This window comes from Centroberyx affinis, unplaced genomic scaffold, assembly GCF_046629955.1.
Source record: "Centroberyx affinis isolate AG114_WGS23_722 - 3 ecotype Tasmania unplaced genomic scaffold, CSIRO-AGI_Caff_v1 ptg002093l_1, whole genome shotgun sequence".
Taxonomy (NCBI): domain Eukaryota; kingdom Metazoa; phylum Chordata; class Actinopteri; order Beryciformes; family Berycidae; genus Centroberyx; species Centroberyx affinis.
The window spans coordinates 24,527-44,601 of record NW_027280419.1 but is presented as its reverse complement, the minus strand read 5'-3'; the positions used below and the strand labels follow the sequence as shown (position 1 = coordinate 44,601).

General features: G+C 40.0%; 3 protein-coding genes across 3 annotated transcripts; all 3 read left to right on the top strand.

Moving 5' to 3' along the window:
* The first annotated feature begins 394 nt into the window (after positions 1–394).
* On the top strand, positions 395–6,836 carry LOC139654467 (cytosolic 5'-nucleotidase 1A). Its single transcript, XM_071531540.1, has 6 exons — positions 395–526; positions 1,416–1,535; positions 2,075–2,204; positions 3,519–3,641; positions 5,017–5,150; positions 5,876–6,836. The coding sequence occupies exons 1-6, from the start codon at positions 491–493 to the stop codon at positions 6,137–6,139; spliced, it is 807 nt and encodes a 268-aa protein (XP_071387641.1). The 5' UTR covers positions 395–490; the 3' UTR covers positions 6,140–6,836.
* Positions 6,837–10,286: 3,450 nt separating this feature from the next.
* LOC139654463 (gamma-crystallin M3-like) lies at positions 10,287–11,112 on the top strand. Its single transcript, XM_071531537.1, has 3 exons — positions 10,287–10,319; positions 10,481–10,723; positions 10,834–11,112. The coding sequence occupies exons 1-3, from the start codon at positions 10,287–10,289 to the stop codon at positions 11,110–11,112; spliced, it is 555 nt and encodes a 184-aa protein (XP_071387638.1).
* A 4,597-nt stretch (positions 11,113–15,709) lies between these two features.
* Positions 15,710–16,815, top strand: LOC139654462 (gamma-crystallin M3-like). The gene is made up of 3 exons (XM_071531536.1): positions 15,710–15,742; positions 16,185–16,427; positions 16,537–16,815. The coding sequence occupies exons 1-3, from the start codon at positions 15,710–15,712 to the stop codon at positions 16,813–16,815; spliced, it is 555 nt and encodes a 184-aa protein (XP_071387637.1).
* The last annotated feature ends 3,260 nt before the right edge of the window (positions 16,816–20,075 follow it).

Here is a 20,075-nt window from a genome sequence, read left to right as displayed (position 1 = left end):
CAAAACAAAACAACCTCAGCAAACAAACATCCACAGCCAACAACACAGGTTCTAAAATAATAAGTAAAATGAATAAATAAATAAATACAATGTAATTTTGCACTAGAATAAGTGTACTTGTTGCACTAGAATAAATGTAATAATTGCACTAGTATGAATGTAATTATTGCACTAGTATGAAGTAATTATTGCACTAGAATAACTGAACAGGAACAGGAACAGAACAGGAAATAGAATATGGGTCAACAGCTACAGTATGATGATGTTTATGTAAAGTCATGACGCTTCACACTCCGGCACAGCAGGTGGCGGCGTGCAGCTTTCATGTCTTCACGAGGTTTACAGTAATTCAGAGAAGAAGAAGACAAGCTCAGTCTTCCGTGTTCCTATAACAACATCCGGTCTGAAGTTTGACACAAAGTGAGTCTGGATAGAACAGGTTAGCATGCTGTGCTATTAATAAACCAGTATTCCTATCTGAGGGACAGCCATGGTTTCAACGGTCTGGAACACCGACGTGAAGCAGGTAAGACTCACCTGGGCAAAGTGACGACAACACAAACCTGACAGATACTCAGTGGAGACATTACATTAAACACTCTAACTCAGCTGTTAAATAGATACTGAAATATAGTGTATTATGTACTATATTTTTCGATGATAGAATATCTATGGACAGACAGGTGCATTTAACTCCGATACGCGCCCTTGTCTTGCATGGGGAGGTTGTTCCGCCAAGCCTCGTTAAGAATTTGGTAATTTAAGTTGTCTTTGATTATTGGAAAACATACTTTCCTGATAGAACATAGCTTAAGATCTTGCACGAATTGTTAGGGTCTTCTGGTAAATTCGGCATATAGATAATCCACCAAGCAGCACTTCACACAATAAAAGTTCAGCTTTTTCACTGCTTACCACCGCCCACCACGGTGTATTTTGATGGGGAAAAAATATGTGGGAATAAAGGAGGAACCAATCATAAAAGTTTAAATTATATCAAAATACGTGCTGCATGGTGTATGTAATGTATGCCGAATTGAAGGGCGGACGCTACAGATTCAAGGAAAGTCTTAAGTCTTGTTTTACCAGGTGTGTATGTTTACCGAGAAGCAAGGCAACACTAAATTGCCAGATTTTTCAATTGAGTTTTGGACAAGAACGTATCGAGGTTAAGCTACGGAAGTGGTTTCAGGGATCCCCCAGCAAAATAAGGGATACTTTTATTTCACACTTTTATTGCACAATGAGAGCGTGTATGAGGAAGTTTGATCTCCTACAGTCATTTTGTATGAAGGCATATCTAACAGTAAAATCTTCATCAGATCTTATCATATGGGGTCTGGGGTCTGATGTGAAGCTTCAAGTGAACAGGTTTGGGAGACCTGAATGAAGCAGCCTCTGTGTCTCCTCTGCAGAAAGATGCAGATCATGCAGTGGTTGTTGCAGTAGCTTCCCATGCAGTGTTTGAGTGCGGAGCGGAGGATTTACACAGTACTGAACCTTATGAGAGGGGCGTGGCCTTCCCTCTCATCCAGGTGAGACTCCAGGCCAAACACTAGACCACTAAGTGACAAATATTACACCAAAATATCAGCAGATTTGTAGAACTACACAGAATTAGTCTCTCAACACATTTCACATAAACACAGGAATACTAAGATAAAAAGTGCATATAAAAGAAAAGTTAATACACACACATATACATACATACATAATAAAACAATGTACATACATGAGACTCATACTGCACATATGATGCATACAAAATCGTTTATGAATACATACACAAATACAAAGGTCTAGAATATCCTCATATATATATACGCATGCATGTGCTCCTTACTTGCACATGCATGTTGGGCCAGCCAAACCGGTTAGTGTTGTGTGAAATAACAAGAAAAAACATGTATAGTATTGTATGTACCATTCAAATACTAATACATGGATTAAAATGCTACTCTTAAATTCCATATTTTGGTGCAAAAGTTTGGATAATCTTGAAAATACCACACACACACACACACACACACACACACACACACAGCAGTGCCTCTGTGTGTCCTGCTGTCCTCAGGCGATCCAGAAGGTGAATGACAGTCTGCTGGAGGAGGATCCTGCTGAGGCTCTGCTGTTTGACGTAATCCTGCTCACCTCACAGAGCCAGGACCAGCACTCCCGCATCATCGCCAGCACCAAGCACTATGGTACTGGAGCTTTTATCACACAAAGTGGTCAGCCGCTGTTTTTCTTAGCTGAATTGAATGTTTGCACGGTCACTTATGTGTTGAGTGAGTTTTGTGGTTGTTAAAACCCCATTTTACAATTTCAAAAATGTGTGGCCATCAGTAACAAAGCAAGAATTCTTCATTCCTGAAAAACCTGCAGACAACAGTGACATTTATATAAGTGTAAATCTTATCAGCACAGTGAAAATAATGTATAAGCAGCAGAGGTTGATTTGATGCAAAAAGAGAAGACCTGAGACTTGACTTGACTTGGGTTCTGGTGACTTGGGACTTGACCCTGACTTGTACTTTGATGACTTGAAAAGGTTTCTAAAGTCTTGACTTGAGATCTTGTGTTTGTGTAAATGACTCATATTGAAAGTGATGAGATTTGTTCCAGCAGACGACTGAATTTAAATTCTGTTTTCTGAATTTGTATGGAATGAGTGAATTTATTGAAGTTGAAAGTGATTATAGAAATCAAACTCATGATGCTCTTACCAAGTTTTTATCCTATTAAAACCATATTGCATTGAAAAGTCCTAGATATTTAGTTTTCTTTAAGATATTAAATTGATACTCAGAGTTCTATATTTAGTCGAAGCCTTAGACTGGTCTTAGATTCTCAGGCTGGACTAGTATAATTAAGACTGTCTGTTACTTAAATATTACAACTGACTTATTTTGAGGTAGGAAAGTTAGCCACCTTCCCCCCGGCTAATCTTGAGTTAAGAACTTTGTTGTTATGGCAACGAGTCGGCCTAACTGTGAGTGGGACGTTTAAATACTGAAGCTGTTTCATACAAGATGGCAAATATTTGTTTTTTGGGAAGTCTGAAGAAGAGAACGAGTCTTTAGAGACAGAAACAACCCATTAGAGATCTACAACAACCAAGAAGTAGTAGGAACAGGTAAATATAAATGTCTATAGCAAGACATTTATGACTTAAAGTCACATTTAAGTCTAAGACCAGGTCTATCTTTATGCAACTGGCCCCAGGTCACACCTCTGTTAAGCACCCCCAAAATCATTAATGTCTGCCCTTATTCTGCTAAACAGTAGATCACAACCAGAAATAAGCAGCAGCCATCAGCCAAACACTGTGAAGTTTGTCTGCTCTACCAGCCTGTTTTTGCAGATTACTTTCTATTCTAAAAATGTAGCTTGCTGGTAAAATAGAGGAAGTGACTGGTGAACGTTGGGGACTGGTAGTCATATAACAAAGTTTAGTTTCCTGCCATGATCACGTGGATATGTGGGCTGACGGCGTCTCTGTCGACCTCTCACCACAGGTCTGGACGTCGGCAGATTCTGTCTCTGCACCGAGGAGGATTTCATAGAGACTTTACTGTCCAATCAAGTCAAGCTGTTCCTGTCGACCGACACACATGACGCGTCCAAGGCCTCACACAGAGGTGAGCTGGAGTCTGCAGCTCAGATCAGATCAGATCAGTAGAGTGGACTGTATGTGTGGCTGATGGAGAGGAACACAGATGAATCTAAATAAACTGTGGAGAGTGTTGATGTTTTGATGAAGCTGATTGGTTTAGGATGGAGCTGCTCTTTCTACTCTCTCTTTCCCTCTGTCTCTTTCTACTCTCTCTTTTCCTCTGTCTCTTTCTACTTTCTTTCCCTTTATCTCTGTCTCCTCTATCTCTTTCTACTCTCTCTTTCCCTCTATCTCTTTCTACTCTCTCTTTTCCTCTGTCTCTTTCTAATCTCTTTCCCTTTATCTCTGTCTCCTCTATCTCTTTCTACTCTCTCTTTCCCTCTATCTCTTTCTACTCTCTTTCCCTTTATCTCTGTCTCCTCTATCTCTTTCTACTCTCTCTTTTCCTCTGTCTCTTTCTACTTTCTTCCCCTTTATCTCTGTCTCCTCTATCTCTTTCTACTCTCTTTCCCTTTATCTCTGTCTCCTCTATCTCTTTCTACTCTCTTTCTTTTCTGCCTCTTTCCACTCTCTTTCCCTCTATCTCTTTCTACTCTCTCTTTCCCTCTGTCCCTTTCTACTCTCTTTCCCTTTATCTGTCTCCTCTATCTCTTTCTACTCTCTCTTTCCCTCTATCTCTTTCTACTCTCTTCTCTTTCCCTTTATCTCTGTCTCCTCTATCTCTTTCTACTCTATTTCTTTTCTGCCTCTTTCCACTCTCTTTCCCTCTATCTCTTTCTACTCTTTCTTTTCTGCCTCTTTCCACTCTCTCTTTCCCTTTATCTCTGTCTCCTCTATCTCTTTCTACTCTCTCTTTCCCTCTATCTCTTTCTCCTCTCTTTCTTCTCTGCCTCTTTCCACTCTCTCTTTCCCTTTATCTCTGTCTCCTCTATCTCTTTCTACTCTCTCTTTCTACTGTCTTTCTTCTCTGCCTCTTTCTGCTCTCTCTTTCCCTCTATCTCTTTCTCCTCTCTTTCTCCTCTGTCTCTTTCCACTCTCTCATTGCTCCGTTGCGGCATTTTAAAAATGACCCTGATTGGACAAAGGGGGGCGCTATAACGTTTGTTTACTTGTTTGTCCATGTGTTGTTTTCCAGGAAGGAAAAGTGATGGGATTTTGACATAAAAATATGAGATGTAGTAAATGTTTTGTCATTGATTGTTAAAGCAATATTCCACTTAGTTTTAACATGGGGGTTATTTGGCACTTGACCACCATGAAAACCAGAATATAAACTACTCACCAAGAGCGGATGCAGCTGGACGAGTTTATAGCGTTCTGATTTTCATTTAAAATGAAGTGGAATATTTCTTTATCCAGATGTAGGTGAGGATGAAGTCCTGTTTGTTTGGTTGTGGCAGGTGTCGCCTCTGCGCTGCTGTACCGGCAGACGGCGTCTCATCCGGCAGAGCAGCAGCAGCTCAGAGTTTTGTTCTCCGGAGACGCTCTGGACCCGCCGGGCACCGGACGGCCCGGTCTGAGCCACGAGCCGCAGGTTGGTGCACACTCTGACTCGGTTACAGTGACACACTTTCAAAGTTTCTCAGCATCAACTCCCAGTGAGATACTGCATCAGGCTCACTGGCCTCATTTAGCTCATGCTCCAGTGTGCAGAGCCTGATGATGGACCGGGAAAGACAACATGATGGATGATGCAGGTGACAGTTAACATCCTCTGGTTAAAACTGAGGCTTTGTATTCTGGGCAAAGCCTCAGTTTTAACCAGAGGAAGTTTGGAAAAGCTTGCCTCTGGAAATATGATTAGAAAATTCAGTATCTTCACAAGGCACAACAAGAAACTTATTGTTAATTTGCTTTGAACAGGTTGTGCTGTAGTTGTATTCATTTACTTGTTGGGAGCTGAATCTGGTTTCTCAGTGTTGCGAAGTATCCCTTAGCACATTCTGGGCGTCAGCAGTGCAAGGCTAATTGTTGTACGTTTGATTTCTTTCGTTTATGTTACTTCACTTTGTAAGTTTATTAAGAAGACTACTAGACAAATATTGTTATTGCTGTTCTGGTGTTCAGTCATGTTCATATGAGATATTGTTGGTTGATCTTCTCATTTGAAGATCGATTTACTACAGTGTTGATGATAGCATATTGATACACTCTTCATTTTGTATTCCTAAAAAGTCAAAAGACATGAATATGTTTTTTTTTAAAACAATCATGATTTGAAAAGTCAATGTAGAATTGCACCCCCACCCCCACCCCCAGGCCTCCATCCAGCAGGTTGCCAGTCTGCTGGGTGAGATGAGGAAGAGGTTTTCCCTGTTTGGCAGCCCTCTCAGCCTCAGCCTGGTGACGGTGCAGGGCTGCAGGGAAACCTGCGGCCGGGCGCTGCGGACGCTGCGGTCCTGGGGCGTCGGGCTGGACGAGGCCTACAGCCTGGCCGGGGCCCCGAGGGGCCCCATCCTCTCCCTGCTCAAACCACACATCGTGTTCACCGACGGCTCCGGAGGCAGCGGCCAGGAGTCCTGACCGCAGGAGTCCTGACAGCAGGACTCCTCACAGCAGGAGTCCCGACAGCAGGAGTCCTGACAGCAGGAGTCCGGACAGCAGGAGTCCCGACAGCAGGAGACTCACATCCTCTCTGCTCTTTACAGTGGGTTATCATACTATAAAGCAAGGAATCTCTGTCTGTATGTGTGTCTTTCACATATCTCGAGAACCGTTCGTCCGATCTACTTCACACTTGGTGGGTGTGTTGCTGGGGACCCGAGGACGTGCAGTGTCGGACTGGAGACACGACACGTTCAATATTCATAAACTTTGAATAAACAAGCGAACGGCGCTCTGTGCAGCAGCGGGGCTCAAAGCGAGCGACTGGAAGCGCAGTGTGGAGTGTGAAGTCGTTTGGATGAGCGGTTCTCGAGAAATCTGCAAGCAGCAATGCAGGAGGCCAAGCAGTCGGCTCGTTCCGAACAGGCATGTGAACGGGCACTGCACTAGTGTTATTAACTATCTGCTCCAAAACAATCTTCATACAAGCATGTCGTCTCTTTACCATGAACTGCCCACATTAGGATTCCTCACTCTGTACCTTATTCAGTCCAGCTGCCATTCAGTAGATGGTAAACCCTGTTTAAGCTGAGCTTGTTCTGTTCTTTTTATCCGTGTTCCTCTTACTTTGCCTTTGGAGATCCACATGTGCCTTCACTAAAATAAAATCACCTCGACCTGCTGATCTCTGACTCACTGAGTTTATCTGACCGCTCTGCACACATTCACTGTCTACATTTCTCTGGTACAGCACTGGGCTCAGTATGCACTGATCTGCCAACGAGTGGATCAAACACCAAATCAGTTGAAAGAAATGGTCAGACTCAACTTGATGCTGAAATATTGTTTTTAACCCAACCAATTAGGCTGATTGTTTAAACATTTTTAATAACCCAACATAACCTGACTTCATCAGGCTTGATGCTGAAGGCCCAGTCTGGTAATATAATCACCTGTTCTTTAATTGTCCAGAAGATGGCGCTATACAACCATCCTGGATTGTCTTCACAGTACAAATCAGCAGCATGGGTCCTGAGGAGTTGGAGTATTTGGTTGAAAATAAACTCTAAGCTTTTTTGGGGACCATTCATAAACTTTAGCCATTTTTTTTACAAACATTGTAATTGCAATTACATTGTCCATAAACCATTTATAGCTGTGAAATAAATGAAGCTCTCAGATTTTCATTTTATGTCAAAGCTTTGAAAGTTGCTCAAAAGAGACTAATTTGTAAGACAAGGTGATAATTTGGCAAAACGGTTCAATAATAATCAAAGTTGAATTTGACCAGCAACCACTTTGTCAGACTGGGAATATCTTTATTCATTCTCATTATAAAATTCTAGTTTGGTTTCTTACCTCAAGAAAATAAAAAGTTACAGGTATATTCTGAGAGGAAAGAGGGAAAGTCAACGGTTTGACCAAAATCAACACTAAACCCTGTGAATGCTGCATGTGGCGTGAAGCACCAAATAAAACACGGATACACTGATATCAGTCATTTTGCATGTATTAAGATCCTTCTGTCTTCTATTCTTTACCCAACATGATGCCCCTCGTGAAAACTATAGTGATCCTAGAGCAAAGCAATAAGTCCCAGTTGGAATATTATGGGAAGATCAAAAAGAATTTGCACAATATAAAGGTAAAAAAAGAAAAAAAAAGAAAAAGAGAACTGATGAAAAATGCTAACAATGTATTTACATGGTGATAAGGTGAAAAAAAGGTGCAAATAAAAGTGCACAAACAATATTAAGTGATACCATAGGAGATTAAAAAAAAACCCACAAAGTATGATAAGCTATGATTCCCATTTTATTAGTTTTTTTTTGTTAGGGGTTTTCTGAAAATAAAACAAGAAGACTACAAGTGTAATTGTTTGTTTGTTTGTTTGTATATACACTGCCAGTCAAAAGTTTGACACACCTGACAGAATGTTCCATGTTTTTCATTCTCTTAAAGCCATTCTGATCTAAAGGCTTCTGCTTAAATGCTTGAAATTAGTTTCTTGGATAAATATAAATAGTGAAGTTGACCCTATGTATGAATTTCTTTCCAAAGCCTTTGCCTTTCCATCAAGGCAAAGGGCTAATCTAAAAATATAAGATAGTTTTGATTTGTTTAACACTTTTTTTGTCACTGCATCATTCCATTTGTGTTATTTCATAGTTTTGATGTCTTTACTATTATTCTAAAATGTGGAAAATAGTAAAAATAAAGAAAAATGCATGTGTCCAAACTTTTGACTGGTAGGTTATATACAGTATATCCATTCTCGGTTTAGAGTGAACTTTTTGGCATCTGAAACTAATCCAAAGCCCAGTGCAGTGAGCCAGTCAGGGTTCAGTGCCTTGCTCAGGGGCACGGCGGCAGGACACATGGCTGTTGTCACACATACTGTCTGCTGAGGGGATCAAACATGTGAACTTTCAGTTACAGGACAGTATCCCTAACCGTTCATAATACCTTACTTTAGACTCTGTCCTTTAGTGTTAAAGCTACAGAACCAGATCCAGAGCTGCAGGTTACTCAGCTAAACTCAGAGTTAAGAAAGTTTTTGATTATGAATTTGGCTTTATTTGAATGTAGTTGCTTTGACTGATGTTTTTCATTCTCATTTCATTTTTTTTTTTTTTTTTTTGCTCTTGTAACTCGGTATTGTCATAAATAAGGGTCTGACCTTCAAGGTGTTCTCCAACATTTAAATAACGGTTCTACTTGACAACCAATAGTACCATACAGATAGTAGTGAGAGACTGGCAGGTAAAACCTCCGCTATGAACAAAAGTCTCCAAAACCACATCAGTGAAAACCACAGGATGACGGGACAGTGGCATTCAAGGAATTTTGTGGAAAGCAAGCTGGATTTCAGCTCCTGTGTCATGATACAGTTGAAGTTGCCTGATGTGAGGTGCCATCGCTCCTTTTTCATGGATTTTTTTGTGACCACACCAATGTTTTGAATTAACACTCCCTGTTAGAATATAGCCAAACAGTTACCAAAATAATTCTCACTGGCAAATGGTATCTATCTGAACTTATTAACAAGCTTTATTCTCCATAAGCTGATCATAAAAACATTACACCCCCATTTTAGTAAAAAAATCATTACCAGAGGTTCATCATTCAGTATCTTTTATTAAATCTTGAATCAAAGAATGGTAAGCATGTTAATTTGCCAACTGTCCTTTAAAAATGACACTAATTTTGTGCTAGCAATTACTTTGTCATTGTTTCTAAAATGGTATATATCTGATTTTGAAAACGAAAGTAACAGAATGGAAACCTAAAGCATGATGTTGGAGAAAAGATTATACTACAAAAACAGTACAATACAACACAATACAATACAATACAAGACAATATAATACAATACAATACAATACAATACAATACAATACAATACAATACAATGCAATACAATACAATACAATACAGCATTGTCTTTGGTCTTGTAGGCCAATGAATTAAATATTCAATCATACAATTACACAAAACAATTGCACAGCCAAAAACAGTTCACAAACCAACAGTATGTAAATACTGTAAAATATTTATTATATGCACACTGTGAATGGTGTGTAAAAGTTTCAGGTTCAGGGTTCAAACTTAACCAGCTCTCCTCTTCAGTATCCAATGTGTGTGTACATACCATTTCTGAATATACTTGTGTCTGGACAAACTATGATTTTTCAGCATCATACTGACTGTGGAGACACGAAGTGGGTAAAATAAACCCCCTGAAACTCAGTAAAGTGCTAAATGCTCAAAAAACAATAGTTAAACATTTTTCAAGTGGGGCACCGCAGGCCTCATGTCAGACCTCCAACAGAGAGCGTTTGATGTTGCGTTCATTGTTAACCCTTTCAAAGAGGCTTTGTGTGACGCTGCTCTGAGAGAAACACCCGTGCTGAGGTCTTTTGAGGCACTGGTCCCTGGAAATGTGCACCAACTCTCCGTGCTCTACGGCCTTCTATGTATTGTTGCTGGCTCAGGACATTTGGGACAAAAGAGCCTCTGCTGGTCAGGTACTATAAAAGGGAAGGCTTTCGCCAGGTAGGAAGGCAGTTCACCATCAGCAGCAACAGAAGCAGTAGTACCTGCATCAGCAGCAGAAACAGCCAAAATGTCCTCCACCGACATGAACATGATGAGCAGGGTAAGTCCCAACATCCATCACATTGTTTCATAAAGGACCCCATCACAGACCATAAAACAGCCCTCTAAACATAGATTGTCAACATTAAGACTAAGAATTATTGCTGCCTTTCTACAGTTAGTGAGAGGTTCTGATGAGAAAGACTCTCCTCTTGTTTTCAGATCGTCTTCTACGAGGACAGGAACTTCCAGGGTCGTTCCTATGAGTGCAGCGGCGACTTCGCTGACATGTCCTCCTACCTGAGCAGGTGCCACTCCTGCAGGGTGGAGAGAGGCTGCTTCATGGTCTACGACCGCACCAACTACATGGGAAACCAGTACTTCATGAGGAGGGGCGAGTACTCCGACTACATGAGCATGATGGGAATGAACGACTGCATCAGGTCCTGCCGCATGATCCCCATGGTACGCTCCACAAATTACATGTTAATCTCCTGGCCCAGAATCTAAAGTATGATGCACTGTAAAGGATGCCATCATGATTATTAATCATTTGTTAAATTTTTACATTACAGTACAGAGGAAACTACAGGATGAGGATCTACGAGAGGGAGAACTTCGGTGGCCAGATGTACGAGATGATGGACGACTGCGACAGCATCATGGACCGTTACCGCATGTCCAACTGCATGTCCTGCAACGTGATGGACGGACACTGGCTGATGTACGAGCAGCCCCACTACAGAGGCAGGATGATGTACTTCAGGCCTGGAGAGTACAAGAACTTCATGAACATGGGCTGGAGCGGCATGAGGTTCATGAGCATGAGGCGCATCATGGACTCCTGCTACTAGACTCTTCACTGATGTGCATGTAACAACAGCAGAAAGTCAATAAAGTACTGTACATGTAACTGAATCTCACTGTCAACCTGGTCTGTTTCTCATATGAACTGGAACACACAGTACACATGCAGCAATGACGAGCTTAGTACAGTGAATTCCCTGACAACATACATACAAATGTATGATGAGGTCATGAGGTTTTCTCTGGGGTAGTTTGTGGAAGCTGGTGAGTAGAATGGGAGAGATGTTGCAACCAATGATATGTTTGGCTTATTAGATTTTACATTTACAATTACAGGCATAAAACTGGTCAGACTGCTCTTGATTGCAAACCTGTAGATTTTGGTGTACTTGTAAACTCAAAGAGCTTCACTTGAGTAGTTGACAGTCCTGTGCTACCAATTCATTCAATTCAAACAGGACCCTGGGACCTTTTACAATCTGACAGAAGTCTTAAGTCATGTGCTACAAGACATTTGTCTGCATGTGAGCAAGTTAGGGTTAGGGTTAGGGTTTAGGGTTAGGGTTAGGGTTAGGGTTAGGGCAGCATGGATCATTTTGTTTCCTCAGATGAGCTCCAGTGATCTGATCTGCGCTCAGTTGCTCCTACAGTCTACAGTTCAGTCTCCTAAGTCTACAGTTCAGTCTCCTAACACTACAGTCTTCAGTCTCCTAACACTACAGTCTACATGACTCATTGAAGCAGCCCCTTACCCGACAGAGGGCTCACAGGTGATGAAACCTTCTTGTGGCCATGATGGAGGTCCTTAGCTCTGTGAACAGCTGATTGTGTTTCTAAACAACTTTCTGTACAACTTGTCTGTCTCAACAGAACTGACGTCATTCATTTCTGTGCTGTGAACTGATCATTTCATCACTTCCATCAGACAGATTTTTTGTTTAGATAATATCAGCTTGTTAGCTAGCTAACCATTGGACAGCTATAACCATCACTGTCTTATTGTTAACACAAATGATTAGCACACTAGCTAACATATGTATTTGAAGCTAGCATTAGCATGTTAACATTAACATCAGTTGATCTTCTAAATGAGCCTGCTAGCTAGCTAGCTAACAGTTTGTTCAGGTTAAGTGAGCTCACTCCTCTCTAGTTACAACTTGGAAGACTAGGGCTAAAAGCAAGACAGTTTACTGTGTCACAACCACATTTGGAAACAAATCCACCTTATCAGACTATTCACTTTTACATAGAATGCTACTGAGTAGATCTACACATGATCTCGCTTAAGGTACCACCAATGCCAGCTACCACCACTGGACGTGAATGTTGTCACTTACTGTGAAAGAAACATTATAAAATAGATAAAAGAGGCACATAACTACATCATTTCACATTGAAATTGAGGATATTTTGTAATACTGTTATGCCAATTTTCTCACTCTCTATTGTCATTTATTTATTAGTGGTCAGGCCTACCAGAATGGTATCATCAGCAAACATGATAATGTGGTAGAGCTCTGTCTAGGTGACCAGTACAGAAGCCTGAGAACACAGACTTTAAAATCTGCTGCCATTGTTTGGTTTAAGTATTTAAAGTGATTTATGACCACAAAAAGTAATTAAAAATATATATATATTTTTAGACTCTCAAAATGTTCAAGCCCCTTAATAATTTCCTGTATTCCTAGTGTCACATAATGCATCAAATATTAAGATAGCATTTGCACACCCTGCATACTGTACTTGTAACGGACTGTAAATTTGTAGGTCTGTAAACTGTAAACATCTGTTAGCCTGTAAATCTGTCAATAGTCTATAGCCTATTCTTTGAAGCCAACAGGAGTCTGTGTTAGCATGAAGAAGATGTTGTATCTTAAATCTTCAAAATGTTCTTTCTTTGTATATCCTATTGTTAGCTGCTGTAATAATCAAATTTCCCAATGGGGATCATTATGTTATTTGTGACATGAATATGGAATTGTGTGCAACTTCATTAGTCAAGGATGTCAAAATAAAAGTTCACCTTTTAAAATTCCCTGAGAGAGAATTCAGTGTTGTATAACTTGATGTTGTTACTCATCAACCACAAAATAGATAAATATATTCCATGTAGTACAGTCAACGGCTGGCAAATTACTAAATGTTAGAGTTTTATACTATTAGGTAATTGCTCCTGCAGTTAGCTATATTCAATAAAAATCATATTCAATTAAAATGCAAATAGTAATGTCTGTCACATTTATTTTGATATTCCCTTCTGTTCATTTGTGTCATGAATGATTACTCAGGTGTTCCGAATGAGATGAAAACCCCTCGTTCAAATAAAGTGGTATTCAGACACACACTATGAGCAGCCTACATAGATAATCAGAGATGTAGCAGGGGAGACAGGGTGATCAAAACTAAACCATGTAATTTCACAACATGAATTCCCAAGTTTGTGTATTTTACAGGTGCAAAGTCATATTTACAGCATAGTAAATTAATACATAAAATGTGTAGGGCACTAAAAGTCTCACAGTGAAGTAAATGAGACAACTGTAAGAAAATTAACAACAAAATGGAAATATAAGCATCATAGTTATTTGGTCAAAGCTGCAACACAGTATCTGTTTAATGTGATGTTAAAGCTCAACAACAGTCCAGGAGACAAACTGGAGTTTGACTGATTGATACTAATAACAGCTCAGTGGTTTCAGTGCCACTAACGCTGTTGGGGTGGCGAGGTAAAGCATACAGCACTTGGATATTTTAAAGGTAGTTAATATTCTTTAGGAGTAATACTGGATGATATTGTTATCACAAGTTTTACTCATGACATTACCGTTATTGATTATAAGTGAATATAAACTCATTCTTTTTAAGATTCAAATGGCATGTTGAATTGATGAGGGAAGTAACTATCAGGTAACAATGCAAAGGCACAGACTCAAAGTGGCAAGATGACCGTCATCCCTTTGAAGAAGGCATCCAACTTCAAGGTGACCAGTGTTCACCTTGAGAAAAAAGGTCAGAGAGCCTTTCCCGTAATGGGAAGTTCACACGTTTGATCCCTGCAACATCCAATGTGCCCATCAACAGCCACATGTCACAACACTGACAGCCACATGTCACAACACCTGCTGACTCATATAATAACAGTGTCAGCTACATGTCAGTATCAGGCTTCTACAAGGCAACAGTAAACATATCGTCCCCCATAAATGATGCAGGCATCCATTTTGACTTTTGATTATAGAGTCGCCATCAGGTCAATCAGTGGGGGAGAGCAGGGCATGTTGTCACACTTTTTACTCATTGGTGTATTTCTCATCAGTGCCTTACTACTGAGATACAATATATACAGTATTTTTCTAGCTAGATTAAGGTCTTCTCTAAAAAATGGCATTTTTACATCTTGAATAATTTACTGGAAGAAACAGTTATTAGGCCTACTGATTAAATACCACTTGACAACTTGTGACAGCTTACCCCATGTCAGGGCATGTTGTCACACATGATGGGGCATGTTGTCACATAAACAAGTGCGCTGTGTTTGTGCACACAATTCCATTTCCTCTGAAGTATAAATCCTATAATAACATGAAAAACATACTCTTGTATTGAAAACAACATACTTCATCTCAGAAATCAACACCCACCACACACCAGGTAAAATAACCTGTCCCTCACCTATCCTGGGATGCTCAGACAAACATAAGTTCTGATATAATTTCTAACAATATGATATATTAATGTACATGTAATATATACACATTTAATTTGATGTTTTATTATATAAAATGGTTCTTAGTCACTTAAAGAAAACAGTAATAATAGTAATCTGCCTTTGCAGACTACCCTCTGTGACTGTATGTGAGGCTTGACCAGCAGTGAGATCACTTGCTACACAAGCAAAGGTTTGTGGGTGTAACAAGTCCAACCAAAATCATATTTATTCAGAAAAGAATGAATGTAAAGATATTTCTAATCATAAAAAGGATTTGGATAGTTATGACAACATCCCCTGAAATCAATGTGACAACATGGCCCAACCCAGGCATTCCTGACAAAGGTCCCTTACCTGAGCATAGAGCTTCACTAAACCATTCAAATTGATGATCAGGTTATAGCTGAACCTTGCTTTTATGTGTCACAATATAGAATTTTGATTCCTTTATAAGAAAAAAATGAGAAGAAAAACACTAAGATTTTCATTATTTACTTTCATGTATACAAATTGCTTGATTGAGTGTTTGAGTTGGACTTTTGACTCTAAAATATTTAGTCTCAGAAATAAAAACAATTTATTATATTATACAATTACATTATTTAAAAACATTATATACATTTGTATTTTAGAGTGGGTTTTTTTTCCAGAATCCATAAATCATGTTAAGACATGATTGAGAACCAATGAAAGACAAGACCAAATGCTTTTTTGTAAGAGAAAAGCCTATTCTGTGGCCTTTTGAGGGAAATGTGGACAAACCCTCACTGCTCTATGGGCCTTTATGGCACGTTGCTGGCTCAGGCTGTTTGGACAATGGGCCTTTGGGCTGTCAGGTACTATAAAGAGCAAGGCCAGGTTCAGGTAGACAGTCAGTGGACCCACAGCAGCAGCAGCAGCACCTGAGGCACCAGAGGAACCAACTCTCAGCCAAAATGACCTCCAGCGGCATGAACATGATGAGCAGGGTAAACTCACACTTCACATATGGATTAACAAATACATTTCATCTGTGACTTTCACAGGCTGGCCCTGTCTGAGGAATTCCTTCGCAACAAAAGGGTTTCTTGACTGTTGTGACTGACACATTTTGAACTAGTAGGGCAGTTATGTGTTCAGGAAATCAAAATTAGACAGGATTCTCCTCTTGTAGGGTTCCAAAACACTATGGATTCATTTTGTGAATACAAAAATGATTTCCTTTGCTCAATATCAAAAAACGCAGATGGTAACATCCTCTAAAATTGTTCACCTTTGTAAGATGATAACACAAGACAGCTAATAACATCAACAACATTCAGTAGTGAGTTTTTTTTCTTTCATTACAGCGATCACTTTGTTAGAGTAGACGTCATATGTTTCACAGGGTGGCCGTCTCATTTCGGAAGGAAACTCTCCTCTTGTTTTCAGATCGTCTTCTACGAGGACAGGAACTTCCAGGGTCGTTCCTATGAGTGCAGCGGCGACTTCGCTGACATGTCCTCCTACCTGAGCAGGTGCCACTCCTGCAGGGTGGAGAGAGGCTGCTTCATGGTCTACGACCGCACCAACTACATGGGAAACCAGTACTTCATGAGGAGGGGCGAGTACTCCGACTACATGAGCATGATGGGAATGAACGACTGCATCAGGTCCTGCCGCATGATCCCCATGGTACGCTCCACAAATTACATGTTAATCTCTAAAGTATGACGCACTGTAAAGGATGCTTATTAACATCATGATTATTGATCATTTATTACATTTTTCTCTGCCATTACAGTACAGAGGAAACTACAGGATGAGGATCTACGAGAGGGAGAACTTCGGTGGCCAGATGTACGAGATGATGGACGACTGCGACAACATCATGGACCGTTACCGCATGTCCAACTGCATGTCCTGCAACGTGATGGACGGACACTGGCTGATGTACGAGCAGCCCAACTACAGAGGCAGGATGATGTACTTCAGGCCTGGAGAGTACAGGAACTTCATGAACATGGGCTGGAGCGGCATGAGGTTCATGAGCATGAGGCGCATCATGGACTCCTGCTACTAGACTCTTCACTGATGTGCATGTAACAACAGCAGAAAGTCAATAAAGTACTGTACATGTAACTGAATCTCACTGTCAACCTGGTCTGTTTCTCATATGAACTGGAAGACACAGTACACATGGAGCAATGAAGAGCTTAGTACAGTGAATTCCCTGACAACAGAAGTAGTAGCAGTACACAAATTCTTTACTCAAGTAAAAGTGCAAATACTCATCTAAAAAAATACTCAGGTAAAAGTTGAATTTCATTGCCATTTCAAATCCTTTACTCAAGTCAAAGTATAAAAGTACATGGTCTTAAATTCACTTAAAGTCTAAAAGTAAAAGTAAAATTCATTAGTCATTTCTAATGTTCTAAACTGGTTTTCTGTTGAGCGTTCCTCTGAATCCCAGATGAGAAAGAGTCTGCAGCTCAGATCACTAACGTTAATTCTCTCTCTCTCTCTCTCGTTGCTTCTCTCTTCTTCTTGTTGCTTCTTCCTCTCTGTCTCTTTCTCTCCTTTTTGTTGTCGCTTTGGTGAACAAACAGCCAATCACATTTGGCCCCTGATCAGCTGCTTCCGGGATGGAAGCTGTCTGATACGGGAAATGAAAAAAAAAAAAAACAGTTGATGATTTCCCAAGAGTAATGGGTCCGTTTTGAAAATATAGTGAGTAGAAGGTACAGATTTTTCTTTTGAAACAGTCTTAAGTGAAAGAAAAACAGTAAGAAAGTATTTTTACTTCGTTACTTCCCTGCCTGACAATATAGATCAACTCTGGTGGAGAAGGTTGTGAATGTGGTGGAAGATGGAGAGACAACTGGGTGGGACTTTACAGTTTATGATATTTTGCATTCACTTTTCCATTTTAGGCTCCTAGCTGACTTTCAGTGAGTGCAACAATAAAACAATCTTACATTCCTACAGCATGAACATTACAAGCAACAAATAACAGAGGGTCAAAGCCATAGCAAGAGGGCGGAGGGGGTGGTTGGGTCTAATCTGATCTAATCTAATTCACCTGGACATCAATGATGAGAGGAGAGGTCCAATTTGACATATCTGATGACACAGATCAGCTGGAGTCTCTCACAGACAGTAAACAGTACTCAGCGTTATCTTTTTATTCTCAAAGTCTTTTTATTCTTTTTATTCTCAAAAGTCTCTTCCTGTTCTTTTCATTTCTTTTATGACTCGATCCCTCCGATTGGGAGAAAATAATTCTGACATCAGCAACCGGATCCAGCAGTGACACGCTCAAATACAAACGTGGTTTATTTTACAATTGCAAAGTTTTGATTTCCAGTGTTTTTTTTCACAAAAAATAAATACAAATGTTACATTGATGAATCCAGCGACTAAGAAAACACAAAACACTTCATAGTGATGAGACTCATTGTAAACTCTGAAATATACATCAGCATGATGGTGATAGTTCACATGGCCAAAAAAACGTGTAAAAATGAAAACAGAAATTCACCTGAGTTAGGGTTAGCAATTCAAGCATTTTAATGGGAAAAATCCAGCGTTTTGGTCTTTGTGAGAAATTAAATGAATACTGTGTTTTTTTTATATGAATAACACACTCTGTTCTTTTGTTCTTTGTTCTCAGAGTAGAGTGTCTTTTTTTCTCTACATACCATGGTGAGGTAATCAGTGCATGTATGTGTGCACGTGTGCTATATATGGTTATGAAATGGTTTTGAGTGTTCTTATAGGTGGACAATAGTTTATGCTATCCATATGTGTTTCCATATTAGGTTAAGTTGGTTGGCTTTGTCTCAAGAAATCTGAACCTGTGGGTTTGGCTCTGCATCCAGATTTATGATTTAATTTACTCTAATCTATATAAGTGGACCGTCTCCACTCCTTTCTTTGTCACTTCTTTGTTGCTTATCTGGAACACTGAACTGAACCATGCATATCTGAATAAAGAATCCACAGAAGACTCTTGAACCTTTGCTCATTCATTTTGACCCACAAGGGTGAGACTCATTTTTCCCCTACATCTTGTAAACGTCAAATGGTAAAACCACCAGGACACAAGACTAAAACGCTGTACATTTTCTCAGTAAAATGTTTTAATAACCGTGTGTGGGAGTTTGTTCACATGAACCAATACATGTGGTGAATGATAATGAATGCTCCAGTGTCCGTTGTATGAAAGGAAAGGCATGGTCTTAAAGGTAACTGAACGAATACTGTCGTCTTTTCTTGACAATAACACTGAATTGTCTCGAGTTTCCCTGTTAAACCTGCAGTGTAGCCTATTGTACAGATGACAAAGCCAAATGGAAAAAAGGAACCCAATTCTTAAGAAAGTCTTACAAAACATAGAATCACCCATGACAGCATAATTCTGCAGTAAACATTAAAATGGGAAGAACAGGAAAGTAGCTAGCTAGTAAACTTTTATTGTGTATGCAAACATTTTGACGCTTCCTTGTTTGTAGCGCTTTGTTCTACCCATCATATAAAATCTCGAAAATCACCATTTTAGGGTGTGGATTTTAGTGCATTTCATCATTTCCTCAGCTGCTGTTTGAATTACATTATAATGTGGCGACACCCTTCATTTAAATACACCAGATACAAATGGGGGTAAAAAAAAAATTCCTGCTGGTCAAATATGGCTCTTTCTGTTTGAATGGACGGTTCATGTGGGACTAGAGTTCACTGCTCTTAAAGCTGCTCTGTGTATCATTTTACCATCAATAAATCATCAGCACATTCATGTAGAGACATCAGTATAATTACAGTAATCAGCCTCTACTCTGCATCCTCCATTGTTTCTCCACCTGGTGGATCTGGAGGGAAATCTGCTGGATCGCTTTACGGCACAAAACAGGAAGAGGTTCTGTTCTTCCAGAGCAAACGGAGCTAAAGCTGAAAGAGTTTCTGGCAGCAGATGGTGGAAGGAGGGAAAGGAAGATGGAGAAATCACTTCCAGCATGTTGATCCTCTTCAGGGAGGAGGGAGGGGGAGGGGGGGCAGGAAGCAACGGGGCTGATGGGAAATGTAGTCTTAATGTGGGGAAACACTAGAACTAACAATACTACTGATGTGAGATAGAGGAGATCAATCATCTCCACCATGTTGTCATTGGTTTACAGCCATTCTACCAAGGCAGCAATGATACACTGATGGTTAAAATGCTGCACATAGCATCTTTGATAAGAACAATATACTTTAACCACAAGTACAAAAGATGAACGCAAGATGAATAAAAATTTTGCGGAAAATCTGCAAGAACCATAAATTAAGCTGTCAGCAGATTTCCAC